This window comes from Calonectris borealis, chromosome Z (assembly GCF_964195595.1).
Source record: "Calonectris borealis chromosome Z, bCalBor7.hap1.2, whole genome shotgun sequence".
NCBI classification, from domain to species: domain Eukaryota; kingdom Metazoa; phylum Chordata; class Aves; order Procellariiformes; family Procellariidae; genus Calonectris; species Calonectris borealis.
This window is the reverse complement of record NC_134352.1, coordinates 38,336,301-38,358,336: the sequence shown is the minus strand read 5'-3', so window position 1 is coordinate 38,358,336 and position 22,036 is coordinate 38,336,301. Positions and strand designations below refer to the sequence as shown.

At 40.2% G+C, this 22,036-nt stretch overlaps 1 protein-coding gene across 2 annotated transcripts in view; it reads right to left on the bottom strand.

Annotated features, from left to right (window-relative positions):
* The window catches only part of SEMA4D (semaphorin 4D), a 101,284-nt gene that overhangs the window by 19,821 nt on the left and 59,427 nt on the right, over positions 1–22,036 (bottom strand). For both annotated transcript variants that reach the window (XM_075136743.1, XM_075136742.1), the window contains exons 3-13: positions 17,598–17,994; positions 15,056–15,201; positions 13,769–13,831; positions 11,175–11,273; positions 9,885–9,978; positions 8,822–8,935; positions 7,745–7,896; positions 5,831–6,006; positions 5,561–5,717; positions 4,580–4,802; positions 4,029–4,144 (exon numbers count right to left, since the gene is read on the bottom strand). In XM_075136743.1, coding sequence (XP_074992844.1) covers positions 4,029–4,144; positions 4,580–4,802; positions 5,561–5,717; positions 5,831–6,006; positions 7,745–7,896; positions 8,822–8,935; positions 9,885–9,978; positions 11,175–11,273; positions 13,769–13,831; positions 15,056–15,201; positions 17,598–17,691 — 1,434 coding nt within the window. In that variant the 5' untranslated portion in view covers positions 17,692–17,994. The remainder of the gene's footprint in view (positions 1–4,028; positions 4,145–4,579; positions 4,803–5,560; positions 5,718–5,830; positions 6,007–7,744; positions 7,897–8,821; positions 8,936–9,884; positions 9,979–11,174; positions 11,274–13,768; positions 13,832–15,055; positions 15,202–17,597; positions 17,995–22,036) is intronic.

The window sequence follows — 22,036 nt, the reverse complement described above, 5'->3', positions numbered from 1 at the left end:
TGTTTTTACACACTGGAGCATGAGGGAAATAAGCATTTTGATTAGCTTTTACTTCTAGAAAGGAAAGGAAACTTATCTTGAAAATATTCAGCGACGCTGGAAGTACAAAAAGACAAAAGAACAAAAATCTAGAATAGGTACACTTTATGAGAATGGAAAGTAACCATGTGTAACCGTGGCTTTATCACACAGTTTTTCCACAAATACAAATGCACCAACAATCCTTGTAGGAGGCAAGGCAAGCCTGCGCTGATGACAAGGCCGCGGCAGGCAGACGCAAGCCTGAACAGGCAAGGCTTGCTGTATGCAGGAACTGCTCCTGTTAACCCAAAGCAGCCTTACTTGAGCTCTTCTACCCCTCAGGTCTCTGCAGCCACATCAGCATCAGCCTTACAACAGTCAAATGCAGCTGCCTGTTTGCTACTTGAGGAGGAACACTGGACAGTATTCGAAGGAAACAACACTTGCATGACACCTAGGAAAAGGTGGATATAAACAGAACAGCTGTTTGACCCACTGTTGCTGGGGATCCCAAACAAATCTCATTCTGAGCACAGCAGGAAAAGACCACACTCATCCCGTATATCATTCTCATAAGAGGTGGGCAGCTGCCTTATTTCACTCATCTGTTTCAAAGCTCAGGGAAACCAATGGCTAAAGGTACATTGTGAATTTGCATACTATTATGCAAAGCCTCCAGAAAGGGGCCTGCACTGCAAACCAAAGCCACCAGTGACCAACCCTCTAGTCCTTTTGAGAGGCTGTGCATACAAAGCTGAGCAGCACACCTCACCCTGGCAGTGGGTTGGCTTCATCCCGAGCAGAATACCGAGTGGATTTATCAGCACCCTAATACAGTTGTCATGGCAAACGAGCCGGATCCAAGCACAGAGTTGCTTTTCCTGTACTGCAGTTGTACAGATCTCAGTATGTAGAGATGTACTCGTGTCTGCAGTGAGACTGCTTGACTCCAGCAGGATGAATACGGTCACAAAGTGATGGGCAGACAACCAAGAAAGATTTCTAGTAGAGAAACATTCTTCAAAAACCTCATGTTTGTAGTGCAGACTGTTGGTCTTGACATCAGAAACAGCCTCAAGAAAACAACTAACAGGGCATCTTAGGGCTGAACTTAGGTTTTGAGGCTCACTGTCACTCATTCGCTAAGGATGTGAAGAGGTTTTGCCATGAGAACTCAGAACAGGTTAGTCTCTTTAATGCAATGATCATGAGGAAGTCTGTCTTAAAATTAAGCTAATGAATGATGCATTCTGACTAACAGCAGTCTCTAGAGGAAGCTACAAGACCAAGCACAAATCAGTTTGGATCCGTCTCATATATGAAGTGTGCAGACAGCTTTCATGGAAACTCCTGACACTGGAAGATGAAAGACAAAACTGGATCAAAAAAGAATCTGCTGGCACTGCTGGAAGATGCACTTTGAAAGAGAATCAAACTTCAGAGACATACATTCAAATGCAGTCTTTCATCCTGAAATTTAACTTAGGTTGGACTATACTGGAGTGCCCACAGAAGGAAGTCTGCACTGGTGGAGACGTATGACTTCCTAGGAAAAGCTCCCCACTCTGCCAGAAAGCTCCCCCAATGCACTGAGCGCTGCTCATCTCTCTAGCACTCTGCTAGCTAACATCCAAGCCAACACTGCAACACTGCACACAGCTGGTACATCCACGAGTTCAGAGAACATGCAGCGAGCTGAGCAGACCATTTTAAAAAATTCAGACTCATCTTTCAGTCAAGCGGGAGTTATGAGGATCTACTGTAGGCTCATCTGACTCTGCCCACCACCCTCCAAACAAGGTGAAGGTATATGGGAACGGCCTGGAGACTACTGCAATAACAGGTTCAGAAAGGACTCTGACTCCAGAGAGGTCTGAAGCCCACCATCAGGACAACAGCTATTACCCTCTTGTAGTAAATCCATTATATGGGACGCCACTACACATATCACAAGACCAGCTCTATAAAGTAGCAACTGACTGTGATCGCTACAAGGAGGTAGAAACTTGTGTTTTCACACTGAGGAGCCGGAGTAATCCCTGCTTAGGCAGTACCACAACTATAGAGCTTTCATGACTCTGGCACACCCAATCCAATTTCCAACTCCTCATCGCTGAAAAGGACTGCTGCTTTTATGGGAATGTACTGGGCAGCACTGCTTCAGTTTTGAGCGTTAGTTTTATGTGTCAAAAGTTATACTAGCAACATGGAAATTTTCTCTTGCAGAAGATACAAGCTGTTACTCTCCGCAGTGCCAGGCACGACGCTGTGTTTTGGTGTTTCAATGCTAAGCTTAGAGAGAAGTTTCTCTGAAAGGCAGCGCATTCCCTACGCATCCCCTATGCCGTGTCACGCACCGCCCCCTTCCAGGATATTCTTGAGGAACTGAGAATGTGGCACCTGGATTCAGAGTGAATAAATTCAGTGCCATCATCTCTACACTAGCCTTGGCCACAAAGTGCATACTGAAACCGCTAGATCATGTGTCTGTATCAGGCTGTAATGCCTATCCCTTCCCTTCCATTCCCCAGAAATGGGGGAATCATAATTAAGCCAGCGTATGAATGATCCCACAATTTACCCACAATTAGAAGAATGGGCATTAGCAATATTTATTAGAAGAGTTATCTATCATTATCTTCTACCACAGGGCAAATGCTGGAACCTCCAGTCAAAGCAAGGCATTTGAAGCTTTCTTTGCAGATAAAGCAGAAGAAACAAGCAAACTTTTTTTTTAAATATATATATACACATACACACACACATATAGTAAGTTGCCAGTGTGATGCATCATACAAAAATAAAACAAACATCTTTACTGACATCTATAAGCACGAAGTTTTTAAGCACTGATTTTCATTTGTCTATTAAAAGTATACTCTTTCCTCATGACTTCTTTCTATTATAAGCATGAAAGGACAAATACGCGTGCAAGATGAACTTGAAAGAATGATGGCATAAAGCTCTCTTCCACTGAGTTGATCATGTTGGCATGCAAAGTTTTATTAAATATCACTCAAAAATAACAGCTGTTTCTAAGATATCTTGGCAGTATTCCCAAATCCGTAGCTGCAGAGCATTTATTGATCACTAGGTAGCTACTGAATGCCAGTATTACTACCAAACACTTCAAAAGAGTCATTTTTTTTTCCTTAAGAAACCCTGAAATTTCACCTGTTGAGGGGTCTGATGCTACAAGCCACTGCTTAGGGTAATAATTTCACAGACATTCATGGATCCGCAGGTCTGAGTAACTAGGGCCAGAAGCCTAACTAGGGGTCAGTGATTATCCTCCCACTGCCACAAAACCACTCCAGGATTAAACGCAGCGACTGAATAATAGCGCAGAACGACTGCTGGCTTTAGAGCCTGCAAGCAAGCCTTGTTTCCCCCAGCTGGAGCTGCAGCTGGTGCCTCACTGGGCAGACAGGACCTCACCAGAGGTCCTCACCCCCAGCCGCACCAACGTGACTGCTCTCACGACACGTTGAGCATGCAGAGGCCTGCGAGACTTGGGACAGCACAAACCAATTAGTTACACAACTATGAGTCTCTCTGCTACACAAGACTGTGCTCTCTTCTTAGGTCTATTTCCTCAGAAAGATATACCACTCCTCTGCTAAACCCACGAGGATTTTTCCTCACGGATTTGCAATGGCCACAAGGGGTCAGGATTTTTACATTACTCCTAACCTGAAAACTAGCACCTGAAAACACATTACAGCTTTCAGCTTCTGCACATGGAATCCCAAGTGAAGACCTGCACACCTGTGCCCTCCACTACCGCCCTCCCTATATCAACATACCTTCAGAAGCTTGCCACCTACCAAACACACTGAAATGCAGGAGGCAATAGATACTGCTGCAGGGCGAGGAGTTACAGATGCAGCCTTTGGCTCTGTGCACAGCGATGGTCGTCTTTTGTCACGACAAGGTTACAAGGTGGTACTAAAAAGTTTTGTGGAAGAGCAACGTGAGGTGAATGCTGTGATGCTTATAGCACTTACTTTTTTGGATGAAAGCAAGAGAGTTTGGACTGGCTCGAAGTTCGGGAAAAGCTGTGTTTCTTCAATAATATGCATTCCATTTTCATAGCTGATAGCTTTGTGCAGGGCTCCTTGATCTGAAACAACAAAGCAATATATTTAAGTAAGATCCTTAAAATAAAAAGGCAGGAAAAAAACTGCACGATTGCTGTAAATTGTCTCAATCTGCTTGCTGTTCAGCTGAAGACTTCACACAACTGGCAATGGCAAGCATTAAACCTGCCATCATAAGGAGCTCTGAACAAGAAATAACATATTGGGACAAAGAAAGACGACTTAGGGATTATTTTATGTGTGGTTTTGCTGCACTCATTGCAGTTTTGCAGTTCTTTTCCTGCAATACTTTTTCAAAGCACGTAAGATTCTTCACTTACTCACCATAGCTCCTTACTTTTTCATGAAAACACCAGCTGGTGTAAAAGCTCAGAAATCTCAAGAGTTTCTCTTAGAACACACTTCAGCCTAAATAAACAGTGCATCATCAAAAGAAAAAAGTGTTTTGCAGAGCTCACCTGTACTGATGAACATAACATCATATATGGTGCCATTGAGCGCTCTGACTCTGTCTACTACAATCTGGGTATATTTCACATCTCGTTTTACTAGTCGAGGTCTGTCTCCCATTGGAGTCACTGAGTCATCCATTAGAGGATGATCTTTAACAAACTGCAATGTTTTGTCTGGCAAGTTCAGGGAACTCATGTAGTTTGATGCTCTGGCTTCACTGTTTATACACTAGTAGGGGAAGGAACAAACCAAAAAAAGAGACAACCAAATTATGTAATTTACTTGTACAAAATAGAGACAATTAACAGCATTTTCTCTTCTGCATTATTTCGGCCAGTAAGCACACCTTTACATTATTCTCATTCTACTGAGGAAGGTCCTCAGGTCCCATAGCACTTTGGCTTCTGCGATGTACTAATCTCTGAGTTTCGGACTGCATTTTTGTTTGGGCCCAAAATACATTTTAGGAAAATATTCTTTCTGGACTCTCATGCTTCTTAACTACTTTTAACTGTCACGTCATTCAGCAGTAGCAACAAGGTGACTGCAGGGACCATAAGAAAGTAAGAGAAGTGTGAAAGAGAACCAGCACTATGAATATTTTAGTTTGCAGAGCAATGCACTGCTGAACCTACTGAGACAATGCAAAATTGCTACACTTCTGTTCATCTGAACTAAAAAGTATTTGAGGTTGTCTAGTGTATACTGACATCTATTTCACCACTAGAAAATTAGTAACAAAATAATGAAAATACAAAACCAGCAAATAACTCAATTATAAATTAAAAACCCCCACTTTAATTCCCAGACAAAAAGTTCAGAATAAATCACTTCAGTGTTTTTCTACAAAGTCTTTACAACAAAAAGTATCCAGATCAGGGCAAACTAAAATTAAGCGTTAGTAGATTATCTAATATTTTCTAGTTTCTTTACTCCTGTGCATTAAAAAAAGACTGGTTACCAGATCCAAGATTACAGGAACTTACTGCACCAGGTCGAGGATTAGGAATTTCCCCATTGTATCGCACCCACTTTGTATGAGACTGTTCTACTGTAGCACTCTGCATATATTTTCCTTTCGAGAAAACCTCTTCTACAGTAGAGAGATTGAATGCACACACTGCTGACAGCCCCACATTATTCCTAAAAGTTCAGGAAGAAAGAAAAAAAAAAAATCACACAAGTAATTAGTACTTGTTGCAGTAGCCAACTGAGATTAAAAGTACTTATCCAGGAAAAGGCTATACCACACTTACAGTTGCGGAGTGAAGACTCCATATATCACTGGTTCCTTCAAAGTTGGAGACTTGAGAATAAAAACATCATTGATAATATTGAAAATTAAATTCTTATCAGGGATGGTACAAATCAATCTGGCCTTGAGAAAGGAAGTCCATTTCTTCTGCAAAGTCCTTAATCCTCCTTGGTCCCTCTTTTGATATTAAAAAAATAAAAAGGTGTTTGTGAGGAGAATTAGCAGCATTTTTGCATTTAAGAACCACTGCTATACAGCATGAAATTACTAAGCCCTGTTATTTTCTAACATTTCATCTATAGCAACATCAATAAATGTTAACACATTTGCAAGCAGAGAAGTAAGGAAGCCACAGGAAAATTAGTTGATTCAACAAAAATAATGCAGAATGGTTTCTATCAACACATAAAGATGAGATGTGAGACTTATAGAAGAACCATACTTCAGCAACACTTGAAAAACTGAGATGAGCAACATACCCTTAGAAAAAAAACGCTTATTAGAACAAGTAGAATGACCATGGAAGTATTATACTGTCCCTTAAAAGAAAGAAGTAACATTGCATTTGTTCTGTGACATCTAAACTGTGATTTAAATTCTAATGTTGCAATATGCACTGAAACTTGCCTGACATTAACAAAGGTGGTAACTGCTTGCAGGATTAAGCCATTACTGCATTTCTTCTAATGAAATTATTAAGGATTTGCAGAACCAAGGCTTTAAGAAGAAAAGATATATTGACTAGAAATGTTTCAAAATACTTGATACGTGAGCTGTAGCTCTGTTACTTCTCTTCAAAAAGCAGGCATATCTGAACTTTATTAGTATTGCCCATTCATTACCCAATGCTGTTATGCAACGTATTAAAGGAAATTGCAAAATTTATGAAAACAATTAAGTATAAATGCTTATAGATTTGCAACCTGCCATTGAGTCCTATTTCAAATAGCAGCAATAAAGCTCTCATATTCCATGATACTCGCCTTTTAAAGCGTGCACAGGCTGTCGGTGGGCAGAGGGCCATAGTAATAAGCCCCATGTAAATCTGCCTCCAGCTGCTTGTTTAATGGAAATCTCAAGGGCACTAACTTGTTCTTGATGTTTTGACTTCCGTGTTTAAATATAAAACAGTAAAGTCAAAATAAAACATTTCAACCTCATCAAAATGAAACGGCTAGATAAATTTCCTGTTGGAAAAAAAAATCCCGAGGAAATTGATACATTCCACTGCAAAGGTTTTTGTTAAATCAACATTTCCTCCTGGAAAAAACCTCTTTCATCAGTAAGGTTTTTAACCAACACTCCTGAGTATGTGCTTGAATCAGCCTAACACACTGAGGTTTAAACACAGCAAGTGTGACAGAATCAAGATGCTGGTGACCATTTTCCTTGAGGCTCTGGCAGCTCTAACAGCTTCATGGAAGTCCCATCTGCTATACCACAGTCAAGACCTATTCTGCTGTGGACACAACTACAGTTTTGTTTGTATACAGCTACTTGACAGTAACTTGACAAAAACCCTACCCGCTCAGCTGCACCAAAGTCAGTTCTTCCCAGGGAGCTGTACTTAAACTTAGAGTTGTTTAAAAAAATAAAAAGGAAAGCCAGGGGAGACACTTTTTCTGTTGCTGGGTTTTGTGGTAGTTAAGTTTTTCCCCCCAGGGGTGGGCAGAACCCCCAGATGTACTGAAATATCACCATTGTGCAAAATTAAATCAAGTATTTGTTCCCAAAGCACCAATTAGGCTTTCTCAGTTCTGAAGAACTGATTGAAATTGCTGATTCACTAAGATTCACTGAGTTCGACCACTTCCATTTATCTGGCAATAAGTCCACAATAACAAATGCTTTTTAACACACACACACACACACAATTCTAGTTGAATTAGTAAAAGCAAATTGAACTATGTCCCACCTTGCACACTCTAGCTATTCTTGGAATCATCAGTTTTCCAACAAATTCATACTCCACAGACACCTCAGTGAAAAAGAAGTATATCTTGTCATCTTCTCCATCTGTGCTGTTTTGATCTGCTCTTATCACATCAGCAAAAACAAAATTGGGCTCTACAGATACAAAGAGAAGAATTTTATATTATATATGACACTACTAACTTGATTCCCTCAAAGACCCTCTAGGAGTTCTCTTTCGCCCAAACCTCACACTGCATTTGCCTGCTCTCCAGTCACTGACCTGCCTACACAGTTTGCTGTTGTTCATAATAGTATGAATAGCATTTCTAAAAAAAATAGAAACAGAGAAAAAAACAAACCATGAACCCTATATGAAAGCACTAAGATGCCCGAGAGATCTCTATGGTCTGGTATCTTGCTATTTCAATGTTCTTCAGTGCACACTCATTTTCTAATGGGCCTGGAGAGGTACCCTCCCTTGCCTGCCTCTCCTCTATTTCAGCTACTACCTGAAACACTAAAAATGACAGTACCATTACAACATGTATTACAAAACTCAGTATCCTGTACTTTTTGGACATAATGCATCTTTTGGAATATGCTAACTTCATCATTTTGGTCCTTCTTTGCAGAAAGCAAAACCCCTGAGCATTCACAGAACTTGGTGAATTTTGAAATTCAGGAACTGAAATCATCAGGAACCATGATCAGCTCAATTTGAAAACCCACTAGAGACAAAACCATTCTCTTCCTTAATATATCATAACTATGCTGCATTATTGCAAGGATGAACAAGTAGCTATAAAATAAACTGTTGCCCTTTAATATCAAGTTGAAGCCTGTATGTCTTGAAGCTGTTTTCATTGTCAATGCTGATAAAAATCATGAAATTTCAAAATAAAATCTCTTGATAGCACACACTCACATGTCAGTGTATGCCAGTATAACAAAATCCATTCTCTGATACTAGACAATTGCCCCTTACCCCAGGGACACCCCAAGACACTTAAACTCTTTGCAAGTGTGACACTGAAGAAGGAAGAACCATTTGGTTGGACCAGTTTTCATGCCCACTTACCATTAAGCCAAGGTATTGCATACTCTGTTCTCAGAGGGCTCTGATGAGAGTGCCGTGAAATAATAGGCTCACTTCCCAAGAAATTGTAAGAAGTTCCGGAATAAAGCTCCTCATCTTTAACACAAAACCAAATATTTTAGACTTTCTTATGCACTGGATACAAAAAAGGGTACATAAATATTTCAGGAGACTATGTAAGCTTAAACTTCCCACAAGAAAAGATAAACAAGGATTTCCTCTAAATTGCCCCAGACATGTCTTCTATGTTTACATTTCTGCTGACCATTCTCAAGGCTAACACTTCCACACGTGGGTTTATTATTGCTCTAACACAAGCAACTGGCAAAAGTCAGCATTGTTTTTGTGATACTTTAACACTTAACATGTAAACGTTTATGTACAAACATGTAAATTTACTTAAGAAATGCACAGAAGTTTCAGAAGTAATTATTTTATGCTCCTTCTATGCCACCATTATTCAAACTCAACTTTTAAGAATTTAGGCAACAACGCAGGGAGTGTTCTTTTGTTTCTCATTTCCTGTTTCGTGTTACTTTGAGCTTCTCTTTTATCTTGTGACACCAGGGTACAGCCATGAACTCTGGTTTCACCAAATCAAGATTCAGTGGTATCTATCCAGTGTCTATGCAGTAATATACTCACAATAAACATCTCACTTCCCTATTCTGTCTCATGGATATGTCTTCAGGACAGCTAAAAAATTCTACTTGTTAAATTTACTGAAATGACAGTAATTGATACGACAAAGGCAGTCGAAGAACATTTAGACTACCTGGACTAAATATGTTAAACACCTGAAAATATAGTTTAGAAATCAGTATTTTAAAAGTTGCTTCTGAAACAACCTGGAGTTTTAAGTTCTCCTTTTAGGAAATATGCTAAGGTTGACTACGTAAGTATTTTAATGTCTATCTAGATACACAGTAAAGATGTAAAAATATGGATGCATCTACCATTTTGATATTGAGAGACTTGAGAAAGACAGTGGAAAAAATCATGCATTTTTATACATAATAATGAGGTATGCAAAGTCTGAACTTACCAACCATAACAGATGTGTAGCTTTGAGCAGGATCAAATGGACATCTGCCCTTACCATCTTCATTTTTACCTCCAAGTTCAAATGAAATTAAATTCTGCAAAAAATTAAGTTGCAAACCACAAAACAACTTTTTCTTTCAGCCACTTGACTCGTGCAAAGGTAACTGAAAAATTAACACCAAATAATGGACTACATTATCAACTTCCAGCATCAAAGGTATTTTTTGTAAGATTATAAAAGGCATATGCCTTTTCAGAAAATCTTATCGAGTCCAGCAGAGAGGAAATGTGATCGTATGATTTGTGAGGACGGGAGCAGAAAAGAACAGAAGACGAAAAGCTAAATCCAGACAGATCTCAAGAAAGGGCACCCAAAAAAGCCAGAAAGTAGGAAATGCAGAGAAGTTAATTGATATATGGAAAGAGCTGGCAATTATTGAACTAACCTGCACAAAAATGTAGAGTTTTAGAAATCAAGAAGGCTTTCTGAAGTGGATTTAGCAATTTTTGAGATTATATTAAATTTGTAAGATGGGGCATAATCCAACTGAATTTTAAAAAGCAACCGAGTACTTCCACTGCTACTTTATAAATCCCTTAAAAACCGAGGGAATGAGGATCAGGAAGATGATGGAGAACTGTAGCCACAGTACTGGGGAAGTGATCAGTTATACCGTGTAATGAAGACATTGGAGGCTAAAGGCAATGTTCCAGAGGTCATGGCAGGCAGACTTTCAAGGAGGGGAGACAAAAAAGAACAAAACAATTACAAGATTTCCCAATTTCAGAATTGTTAAGAGCTGCAGTAAGGAGAACGGTACAAGAGTCTGCAGCGAGAAAAGGCAGCTTGATTTTGCGCCAAGACTTCACTCTGAAGCATTCAGCACCGTGAAGCTGTGGCATAGCCAGGAGCAGAGACAAGACAAGCAGAGACAGGAATCTGAGAAATTTCAGGGCGATTCGGTAACGGATGGAAGTTGCAAAGAATGTCATTTCGTTTTTAGAAATTGTTTTACGCTAATGCACAAGATGCAAAGAATTATGAAAGCTAAGAAAAAGCAAATCCACAGCTAAACAAGACAAATCAACAGTTCAGTAAGCGCTTTGAAAAAGGAACAGTATGGTTTATTTCTGTACTCTACCATTACTGTGGGACAGAGTAATAAGTACTCCAAACATTACGACCGGCACTGAAATTGCAACAGTCTTCGGGAATGGAGATTAACTCATTTTTTAAATGAGCTGCTTTAAGTTACAGTTGTATTGGGTCAAAACGTATGTACATTCTTACCAGGTAATCACATGTTGGCTGAAACGCATTAGTTCCACACACATAGAGAAAAGTATCATTCAGCTGTTGCAAGACACGCACATAATTACGACACTCTGTCTGTAATAGAGAATGAGAAAAGGACCAGTCTGATAAACCAGCTTCCACATTCCAACACAAATTAACAATTGAAGTTGTGCTGTCAGCTCATCTGCTACCCGCTACTTATGCTACACCACACCAGTAAGGCTGGGTGATACAATCACCACTGGGACATCATCTCCCTGCAATCTCCAGGAGCTCTAGTCCTGCAGCATCTGGTTTCCTACCGCCAGCAGTGCGCAGCTGCCTCAGTATACCTATCAGGGTAGCATGACCAAGTACCATACGCTCAGCAGGGCGTATCTCAAATTGTTCCATGAAAGCACAAGCTCCAAAGACACACCTGATACATGGGAACAACTAGTTAAACATGGAGTAAGTTTTAGACTTTGTCATCCTTTGTGAGCCTAGATGAAACAGCAAGTGATAGTCAAGGTTGTTCCTTAAGAGAGAAACCTCTAATACCATTAAATTAACTATAAAGCTTCGTCACTTATATCTGTCCTTTTTTTTCAATCCTTGATATCAATTGCTCTTTTATCCGAGGAAGCTTCTTAATTCCTTTGGCTCTGAAATAGAACAAGGAGTTTGAGCAAAGCCTTGAATAAAGAACACCATAAAGTTTCAGAATAATAACCACGAAAAACAACTCTAAACACCCATATAGAAAGAGGGAAAAAAACAGTAACACTACCACCCCTTAATTCTTGCTAGTACACAGCCAGATACCACCACTGTACTGTAGTTCCATAAATTACTTAAGCAAGTATAAGCACTGTCTTTACTCCTCCTTCTTATGAGAAGGTCTTTCTGCGACTGTATGGAGGGTTCAGTATGGCAGAAAACGGGGGGGGGGAAAAGAGCAAAACCAGTTTTCTGCCAGATGAGGCCCTTGAACAGCTGCATAAATGCTTTTTGCTGGCTCTAAACAGCATAGTGGTGATGGGTGGGGGAGAGGACTGCTCATTTTTGTGTAAGAAATAGTAGTAGTGGCTTAACACCTTGACCCTTTGAAACTACTTGCACTCTGCAAAACATCGTGGCTACAACATAAATGTGACTTATAGTAAAAGTTTATGAGTACATGAGGAAAAAGGCTGGCAGTAAATGTGACTTGCTAAACTGGGGGAGGGGAAAAAAAAAAGAAGGGAGAGAAGTTTGGAGCTCTGGCAAAGTACCTGTTTATGGGGTCTAACATCCCTTCTAACTAACACCAATAATCTCTGCACAGGACTGGTGGAGATGCATACACCGTCCACCAAACTGTATGCATACGCATATGAGAGAAATTCACATCTCATATTCATCGTGGCTGTATGTGAATATTATTACTAGTAACCCCAACTGAACCTGGAGAACACATTCAGAAATAACATTCTCTGAGTGCATCCTCAGATAAGAGACAGGCAAGGAGGAAATGGCCCTTAAATATCCGCCACACCTCGTGTTAGGATAATGTATTGATGGTTGTCAGTCCAAGGAAAGGCAGTAAGCTGAGCCAAGGGGGAGAGAGCCCACTCCCACCTCGAGGAGCCCCATGAATGCAGGATGTCTATCAGCCCTGGATGCAGCACCTGGGGTTTTACAACAAAGTGTGAACCAAAGAGGCTGCAGGTTCATGGGTGCTCATGTCAAATCCCTGCAAGTGTAGAGTAGGACTGCTTTTTGTATTTGCAGGACTTGCAGACTTCCACGTTCAAACCTGTGCTAAAAGCCTGACCATCAGTCTTGCCCAGCAAACCCTCACTTTACCGTATCACTAAACGAAGTGGCCCTACACAAGGGGAAAGGTACATCCACGTACAATCAACCATCTCAAGTAAACCATCTCCACAGAAAGGCAAAATGAGCAAGCTAGCCTGCGCACTAGCAGTCGTGAGGAGTCCGCGGTTCCCAGAAACACCAAGGGATCCCAGGGGCTGAGCTGCCTGCACTGCCGAGCTGGCAAGAGATCAGACTGCTCAGGTGCTGGGGAGCTGCCTGAGCAGCCACACCAGCAAGGTGCTGCCGCAAGGGCACACCCGCTGAGCACCACAATAAGGATATATGTCGTTAGTGAAAAATACACCGGCGGAACAGCACTGGCCTAATAAAAAAACTCTATGCCCTAAAGCAAAGCAAACAAAATTATCAGTCATTTTGTAAAATCAAATGCTGGGGAGGAATTATTGCAATAACAAAACACAACAGTTGCTATCAACTACCTCAGTGAAAGTAATACTGGTTTATCATTTTAATGGAAAAACTTGTAACATTAAGCACACATCAGGGTGTGTTCAGATTTTCAAACATTCAAATAATATTCACCAGGAAGAAATAATGAACTAAGAATTTAAAAAAAAAAAAAAAAAGACTCAGCATGCTGCAATTTCTACAGCTCAAGTTAATTAAAGAATTTCGGTGATTATTTGAAAATTTTAATTTCAAACAGTTGGAGCCTTTCTTCTTTTAACATCACTCCTCTTGAAGTGAAATGTACATCATCTTTCTCAAAGTTCAATAAAAGCACATACCTGTTCTGATTTGCCCTTGACTGCACATTTAGTCCTTTTATCTTCGGTGACCTTCCAGTGTAACTAAGTGAAAAAACAAGCAACAAAAAGGCACATTCAACGCACTTTAATTCAATGCAAGGTCTGAAAAATCTTGCAATAACATACGAAAGAAAGGCAATCCTAAGATTATCTGCTGCAAATGCAAGCCATTTTACAAGTAGCTTTCAAAGGTTCAAATCCATTCTTTCCTGGGGAGGTGACACTTCCAAATGCATGTGCCTTAAGTGGGACTAAATCACAGCTATTATCTTTTGGGTTTATCATGATGTTTCCCTTCAAATTGCTAATGAAGTTGCCATTACCATATGCATTAGGGAAATGCAACTGTAACTGTTTTAAGCACTTCTCTACTTTAAGTACTTCTCAATTTCATTCACACTTGAATGAAAAACACTTGGGGGGGTAGTCAAAGGAAACTTATTGGACCAATTTACACTATACGGAGAAGTACAACTTTTGACAGATACATGCACTCAGAAAACAAGTTTTATATGCTGATGAAATTGCCCAATCTTAACATTTTGTTCATTAAAAATCATATGAGCATCTTCTAAAACATCCTGGGTGGGACTCCATGCTGCACCTCTAAGTGTCAGCCTGTGCTGCTGATGGAATGAGTAGCAGGAGCCTGGGATGGACAGGAAGCAATATAACGTTAGCAGATGTCTGCATGGGCTAATCTACTCTGAGAAGCCAGCGTCAGCACAACCAGAGCACTTCTCTGAGCAAGCTGGATCTGACCTGTCTGCATCGCTGCTTGCTGTGCAGACACAACTAGAGACACAAAACAGAAGCTGAAACCGAAAGGACAGGGCCCTCATTTCACTTGAAGCACGTTTGCAGCCTGTCATTCTGAGCAAGCTCCAACTTGGCTTCTGTTTCGGATTAGATTACCTTCTGATTCAGATTTACAGGAGATGGCCCACTCCTGATAATAAAAATATGTAAAAGAACCACCATTACAAATGATACCCGAAGTCCCTCCAGTCCAGCATCCTGTCCCCAAGAAGAAAATAATTAGAGGTCTCCTTAGGTTTGTTTCTACCCAACTTCTCATTTCTTCCTCTCATCCGATGGCACATTTTACCCTATAGCATCTTCCAGAAATAACACAGCAGCAGCCCACACAGAGTATTTTCTCTTTTAGGTATCTACCACCTAAAGTGCAGTGCTATTGATATCAGGAAATGAAGTCAAATTTGGAGCATGATTTTTACATGGAGGATAATGTATTAAAATGCATACCTCATGCTGCTTTTCAGCAATATTCACCGCATTTAATGCAAAGATCACTTCTCTGGCTCCTACATACAGAACATCTTTGTCTTCACTTAACAGCAAGGTTGAATAGTTTGAAACTTCTGATTCATGAAAATGTATTAGCTGGACCTCTGTTGAAATGAAAGAAAAATAGCACCACATGAAGAAACATAATCACTTAGGATCGAGTTTATGGGTCATTTTTCTAAGTTATCTAACAGCTGTTGGGTTTCTTGCAAACAACAACGGTTAGTTCAGACAACCCACATAACAGATGAGAGACCCCTCAGAAGCTTGGTTCAGCAGAAACAGCAGCTCCCATCAACAACATCAAAATCACTGGTCCCCGCTTTCTCTTTCAATTTCAAATGCCTAAATGTTTCCTCTTGTAGTGATCCCTGTAACTCATGTCTTCCTTCATTTTCTTCTACCTGTTAATTCCCTTTTTTCTAACCTTTCATTTTACACATCCACCGTCAGGTCCTTCCTCACCTTCTCCTTTTCACGTACCCACCTACTGTGGAAAATCAGGTCAGTCACCATATCCCTTGCAACAGCCCCAAACAAACATCACAAAAAATCCTGCACCTTAAAAGACGACATTTCAGCATATTACCACAGCAGAAAGAAGGCACAGAAGCTAAGAAGGAACCATTTACAGAGGGTCAATAACCTGATTTTGAAGTGGAGACCTGAGATGAAATGCACATGACAAAGAAATAACATGAGGGAAAATCAAGACGAAAAGGAAGAAGATGAGAGAAAGAGGGAGACGAGGAAAAGGCAGTGGAAAGGGGAAGCATGCAGACTGGAACAGAATGGCTCGGACAAAGATGACACAAAATGACTAATATATAAGAATATTTTTTCTGCATATACAACCATAACGGAAAAATGACTGAAAGCTTGGGAGACGGTATTTTGTGCAAGAGACTATCACAAGATTAATTAAGCGTGGCTTTTTACGATACAGGCAGAAAACAATGTATTATTGCTCCCAATTCTAACATTAGAAATTGCACATTTTCAGCTGTAATACTTTGGAAACATTCATTTTAAACGATATTCTCAAGCATGTCATTTTAAAATCTTTTACTTGGCAGGAAAATTTTCCCCAAATGGATAAACTGGTTCATACAACTACACGTTTGTTCCTCCACTGAACTAAATTCCTCCTCCTATTCAAAGTAGGCTTCCCATATTTAAATGCAACAATCTTTAGCAGACAGAGACAAGGAGAAATAGCAGGAATGAAAATAAATTCCGTTTATTTTGAGTAATTTGGATGTGGTTCTGCAGTGCATTACCTGTAATACCATTAAACAGCAACTTGCTGAATTTTAACTATCATACAAGATAGGAGCACCAAGGAGCCTAAGCAGGAACTACAAGCCTCGTCTAGATCATTCTTTCTGAAAAGCTACATCAGCAACTCACTAATTGCTATACCAATAAACAGGAAAAACACTTCCTACAGTCATCTCATAAATCAGCTTACTGTTACTACGTTCTTAATCTCCATCTATCTTTTCCTACACTATGACTGCTCAGTATTTAACATCCTTATTTGAGGCTGCTTCTTCATCCTGCACATATACTTTTTTGGTTTTGTTTGGTTACAGCACACTTGGGTAAGTAATTGTTGCTAACTAACTAGTAGAAAAGGAGGACCCAAACACAAAACCTTGTAAAACCTAAAGCATCCATGACACATGGAGGTGCAGGAGGAGGGGAAAGGAGAAAAAGGGAAAAAAAGGGGGGGGGCGGGGAGGGGCAGGAAGGATTTTCACAAACAGCAGCAAATAACTACTCTATAGTCCTTGCTTTAGAGTTCTCTTCAGACCCAGGCTAAATTATTAAACCAAAAGCTGAAGGATTCTCTGATCCCTATTACTTCTCTTTGTGCCACATTTGCTGACTCCTGCTAATTGTATTGGGAGGTTACGAATATTTGCTGCAACTTCAAACACAGGGAAAGTGGTGTTCTGTGAAAAAGATTGTTTCAACTCTAGGTACCACATAATGCTGTCAGAAGAGGGCCAAATGCTTATCCTTCCTTCACCTGGTGATTTATTCTGTGCACAGGATGGCTTAGTGTCAAAATAGATCTCAGTTTGAAAAAGCATAAAAAATATTATTAGCAAAATGCACCTCCCCAGCTAATATGTTCAGACTCAAAATAAAAATAATTTGATTAAAACAAAATACAGCTATTGGGTTTGTCTCTTGAAGCACCCTTCAGCTGCAAGATCCTTCAGCTGTGAAAGCCGAAGTCGAAATTCCTCCTTTAAAAAGCTATGTTTTCAGAACTGCTTGAAGGATCCGAAATCAGTTAACCCACTGCCCGAGTCACTTTTGAATATTCTGGTCCTAAGCACTTCATAAGCTGAGCAACGCCAGCAACATCTGACCAAACTTGCAGCAAGCAGGCTGGAAGAACATACCGCCTCAAGGAGTTTCAGATCCCACAGAAACCCTGAGGTCGCGGCAGCGTCCCATATTACATTACTGAAGTTTCTCTTCTTACCTCTGTGTTCCCAAGTGATCCTCGGTACTGGGCCAAATGCTACGGCCATTTCCAGTAACAAACCCCAAACTGCATAAAAAGCACACAGAGCCATCTTCAGCGTCCTTACTCTTCAGGGCTCCTTGGGTAACTGCGGCAGGTTAGCGTTTCTTCAGCAGAAGAAATGCAAATCCCAGGGAGTATTAGAGACCAGGCATTTCAGACCTTGAGAGCAGTGCAACGAAGCAGGCTGGAACAACCGTACAAGTACGTGCTTTTCAGCAGATCACTTCTTCAAGAGAACGCACATTTTCCAGGATGCTGTATACAGAGACTGCCCACACTCTCCATAGGCCACGGAGCTGCTGAGAAGCGCAACTGAGCACATTCTTTTGTTTCGTTGCAGAAATAGATGATGCTGTGGAGAGAGGAGGGGAGCAAGAAGTAGAAGAGAAAGCAAAATGACTACTGCCAAAAACAGCACGTTGTATGCACCAATCTTGCAATACTTCTACAGCTGTCTGCATAGATTAATTTGGATAATGAGTACATTAATTGGTGAAAATACAATTCTTAAACAAGCCACACATTACATGGCAAATAGGCAATAATTGAAAGCAATCATTTCAATCTAGAACACCACGTATAAATATTTTGAACTTTCACTTATGTTTAATGCACAAAATTCAACTCTAGTTTACATATTTTCTTACTTTTAATAGCGAGTCAAAGAAAATCCCACCTCTCGATAAATGATAAACCAAGATAACAAAAATTTCTATGGCTAAGTTCAGAGAGCAAAGGACATCAGAGGTGCAGCATTGCTCTTAAGCATCGGTTATACAAACCTGCCGCACCTCACATCCTTGGGATCTGACGAACAGAAGCGTCATTTTTAGCAAGGTCTTTTCAGGCTACTAATGCACTCAACGTGTGTGTGGGTAGAAAGAAATACAGCAAGAGAAACAAAGAGCTAATGCACTGCATACAAAAATAAGGGGAGAAAATGCTTAAATACTAAAATTGCTAGATAGTCCTATGAAATTCACTCTGTCTGTGAGCCACCCATTACTCTCAGGCCCAGAAAGGGCTCTGGCCTCAGCAATCACCAAAACCATTCACTGCTTTCTACACCATCTTCTGTGAGTCTCCACTGCTCCCATCTTCCTACAACCACTCCTAGGTCAAGGCTCTTGCAAGTATTTACCAGGGGAAACAAATGCATTTATCCATGACTAGATTATTGCATATGGATAAATTTTGGGGGCTGTACACTCGGGGTCAGGGGTTGAGGGATGTGAGCAAAGCACATTGTCCTTTGCAGCAAGGCACAGAAGCTGCTAGATTTACACCGTGCCATAGCCTGAGACACTACTGTGACACTACCAAGAGACACACCACAATCCAAGATAACCATAATACCTAGAGGTTATCCAGCGTGAGGGCAAGGGAGGGTTGCAAAATCCTTATCAGCGTTCAAGAGGAAAGGGGCAGCACTTGAGGAGGACAGAAGTAAAAAACTAAGGCAAAGCTGCAGTAAGAACATATCTAAGGGCAAGCGTGATGCTCAAAGTCTCTTTGGGAGGGAGAGGCCCCAGGTTTTAGCAGGCAAAGGCAAGGAACCTCGGGGAAGTGCAGCCAGCAGATCTGCTATGAACATGGAAGTAACGTGGCTGAGTAGAAGATGGACAAATACATTAAAAGCTTTTACACCTGCTTTACTCAATGATCACAGAGAAGGTTAAAAATAATTTTTTAAAAAATCTCTTTTATTCCTACAAATCTGTTCTCTACTTAAAAAAAACCCACACAAAACCACAACTTGCTCAAGCTGAACCTGTGACTTAAATAATTGTTTATATTTTTCTAGTTTTGGTAAGCACTTTGGATCAGATCCAACTGTTTGTAATGGATCATATAAATAATTTTGGTTTTTAAGGCATCATATTTTCAGTTAAGCTTACTAGGCTTGTTTGTCTGTCTTGCACCCTTCCTGTTCATTATTATACAGAAGCAATTCTACATTTTGCTCTCCAACACATTGAAAAGAGTTGCAAGGTATCACACAAATGTATTCTGAGACAAATAGCTTTACAAGTAAGTATTTAGAGAGTGAACAGTAGTTCAATGATTAAGTTCAAGGCAGTTTAGCAATTTTATTTTAATGGAAACGTAAAGGGAAAAACAGCAGTTTGAAGAAAGATCTTTGAGATGTTATTTCTACACACTGCTAATTCTTTTTTTCATGCCACCTTTTGTTACTGAAAAAGTCTGTGTAATAATCAATTCCCATTAGTAACTCTTGATTTTTTTTAAAAAAGAGACAGGCAGAACATCATTATTCAGTATCAGTCCCAACACTAAGCAATCATTTATGTACAATACCATACGGTACAGATGTCTCCAGATGACTCTGAAGTCCTGTAAACTTTCCGGACTTTAAAATAGGATTAGCAAATCTATGCCCTCATAAAGGGAAATCCTGAGTCTCCTTACACTCCCACCCTAGCTCACCTACCTCAGAAAACGCAGAATGACAACAAAATCTGAAACAAGTAACGTTACCTTCTGAGGAAGACAAAAGGTCTGGTTGGGTTAGTTAGTGCCTACTTTGCTGCATGGCAGGAGAATTGCTCTGGCCACACAAAGCGGAAATCTGTCATTTCATTCCCACTGTATAGGTTTGCAAGACAGGCCCTTTTTCACATTAGTAGGTTTGACTTGTGGGACATTATTTGTCTATCTAAGGTAAAATTCTGCATGTTAAGAAAGGGGGTGAGACAGACTACAGTGAACGTTATGTGCCCAATCGTGCAAGATCCATTGTTCTCATTCCTATCAGTTTAAATAGAGATGAAAATGCACTCAGGACCTTGTCCTTTAATTTAGCCTTCAATTTAATTACTCTCTCCCCACCCTCCCTTCCCTGTGCTGAAAATTATATGGAGTAACTCTTTCACTGACATCCACTGGGAAGTCATCCATAATCTAATATGAACCTGGTTTTATGTAACACAAGGGGTAGAAGGAGAAGAAAAAAAAAAAAAAAAAGAAAAAAGGCCCAGACAATGGCCTAATTTCCAGATCAGATCAGCTCCATCAGTGTTCACTGGCTTTGATTAGATTTGAGTGCTTTGCATTTCTGGAAAGTTAGGTCTCCTAATGCTTTAGGTTTTACTTCTAAAAATGAGCCACAATTTGCTTGAAAACTAAACATTTAAGATGTAAAGCAGAAAGAAACTTGAAATGCTTAGTTACTTAATTAAACTCTAATTAAAAGTGACCACAGGTCACTTTTCTGTTTTCTGTAAAGCTGCTGAAAATCTTCTGAGGTAAATTTAAACCAGTAATTTTAATTTAGGCACTCTGCTGCTGGTGATTTTAAATCAATGTATAATGACAAACTGGAGCAAAATGGTATGTACACTACTTGCAAGAGTTTTCCATAATGCTTCTGTTTATTGTGACTAAAAACAGGGCAACTACAGACGAAGAAACAACCAACAGAGCTCCTGTCCATTTGGCAGAGCATAGCTGGAAATTCAGAGCCGTGAACATTTCCATTGACATCCGTAATTTTAGTGCACAGGCAGAGAAACGGGAAGAGACGAGTTTCTGCTCCCTCAAAGGACAGAAAATCAAAACTGTTAGAAAGAAAAATTTCAGGCTGCCTATCTGCTAATTGGGAATAACAGCACAAATTATAAAAGCAGGGAGTTGCGATGGCATATCCTGACTGTTACCAAGATAGAAAAACACCTGGCTCTCAAATTGTCTGTGTCAGGGGGCATCAAAGAAACAGTACTCCAATCCACCTACTGGAAAACTGCAAAACTCTAGCTCTGCAATGGGAGAAGCTGAGAAACCAACAATGGGGAGACGACTGCCATCTTTCCCATCCTCCAGGACACAGAGGCAAAGTAAGCACAAAGAGGTATTTGTGAACATAAAATGTCATCTTTCACAGATGTCAATTCAGCAAACCTTATCAGTACCAAATTAATTTTTTGACAAGTAATAAAACGCAACATCAAAAACCCAGAGGTCAGTGTCTTTTCCCCCAGTCAGCACGGTAGAACTGAATTCAGGTGTGTATCTTGTACATGCGATACTTGCACACGCTATCTAAATTCTGGATTTCAAAGTTAGGAAATGCCCAATTTTGCAACCCTGGTTTTGAAATCTTTTTTTTCTTCTAATAAATACTTAGTTGCATTGTGCAACTTCTGAATTCTGCTCAGTATTACACAAATTACTAAATGCATCTATCTTTATCTTCTCCATGAAGATTAAAACCGTATGAGAGTTTACTGACGCACCCACAGCAGTCAGCATTATAGCTGGGATCCTTGTGATTCCCAGGAAATGATCGGTAGCATCAGAGAGTATCCAGCCTCTCCCTACAGAAAGCCAGAAGGGCACTGCCCCCCCAGGGCCTAATCCTGTCTCTCTTCTCATGA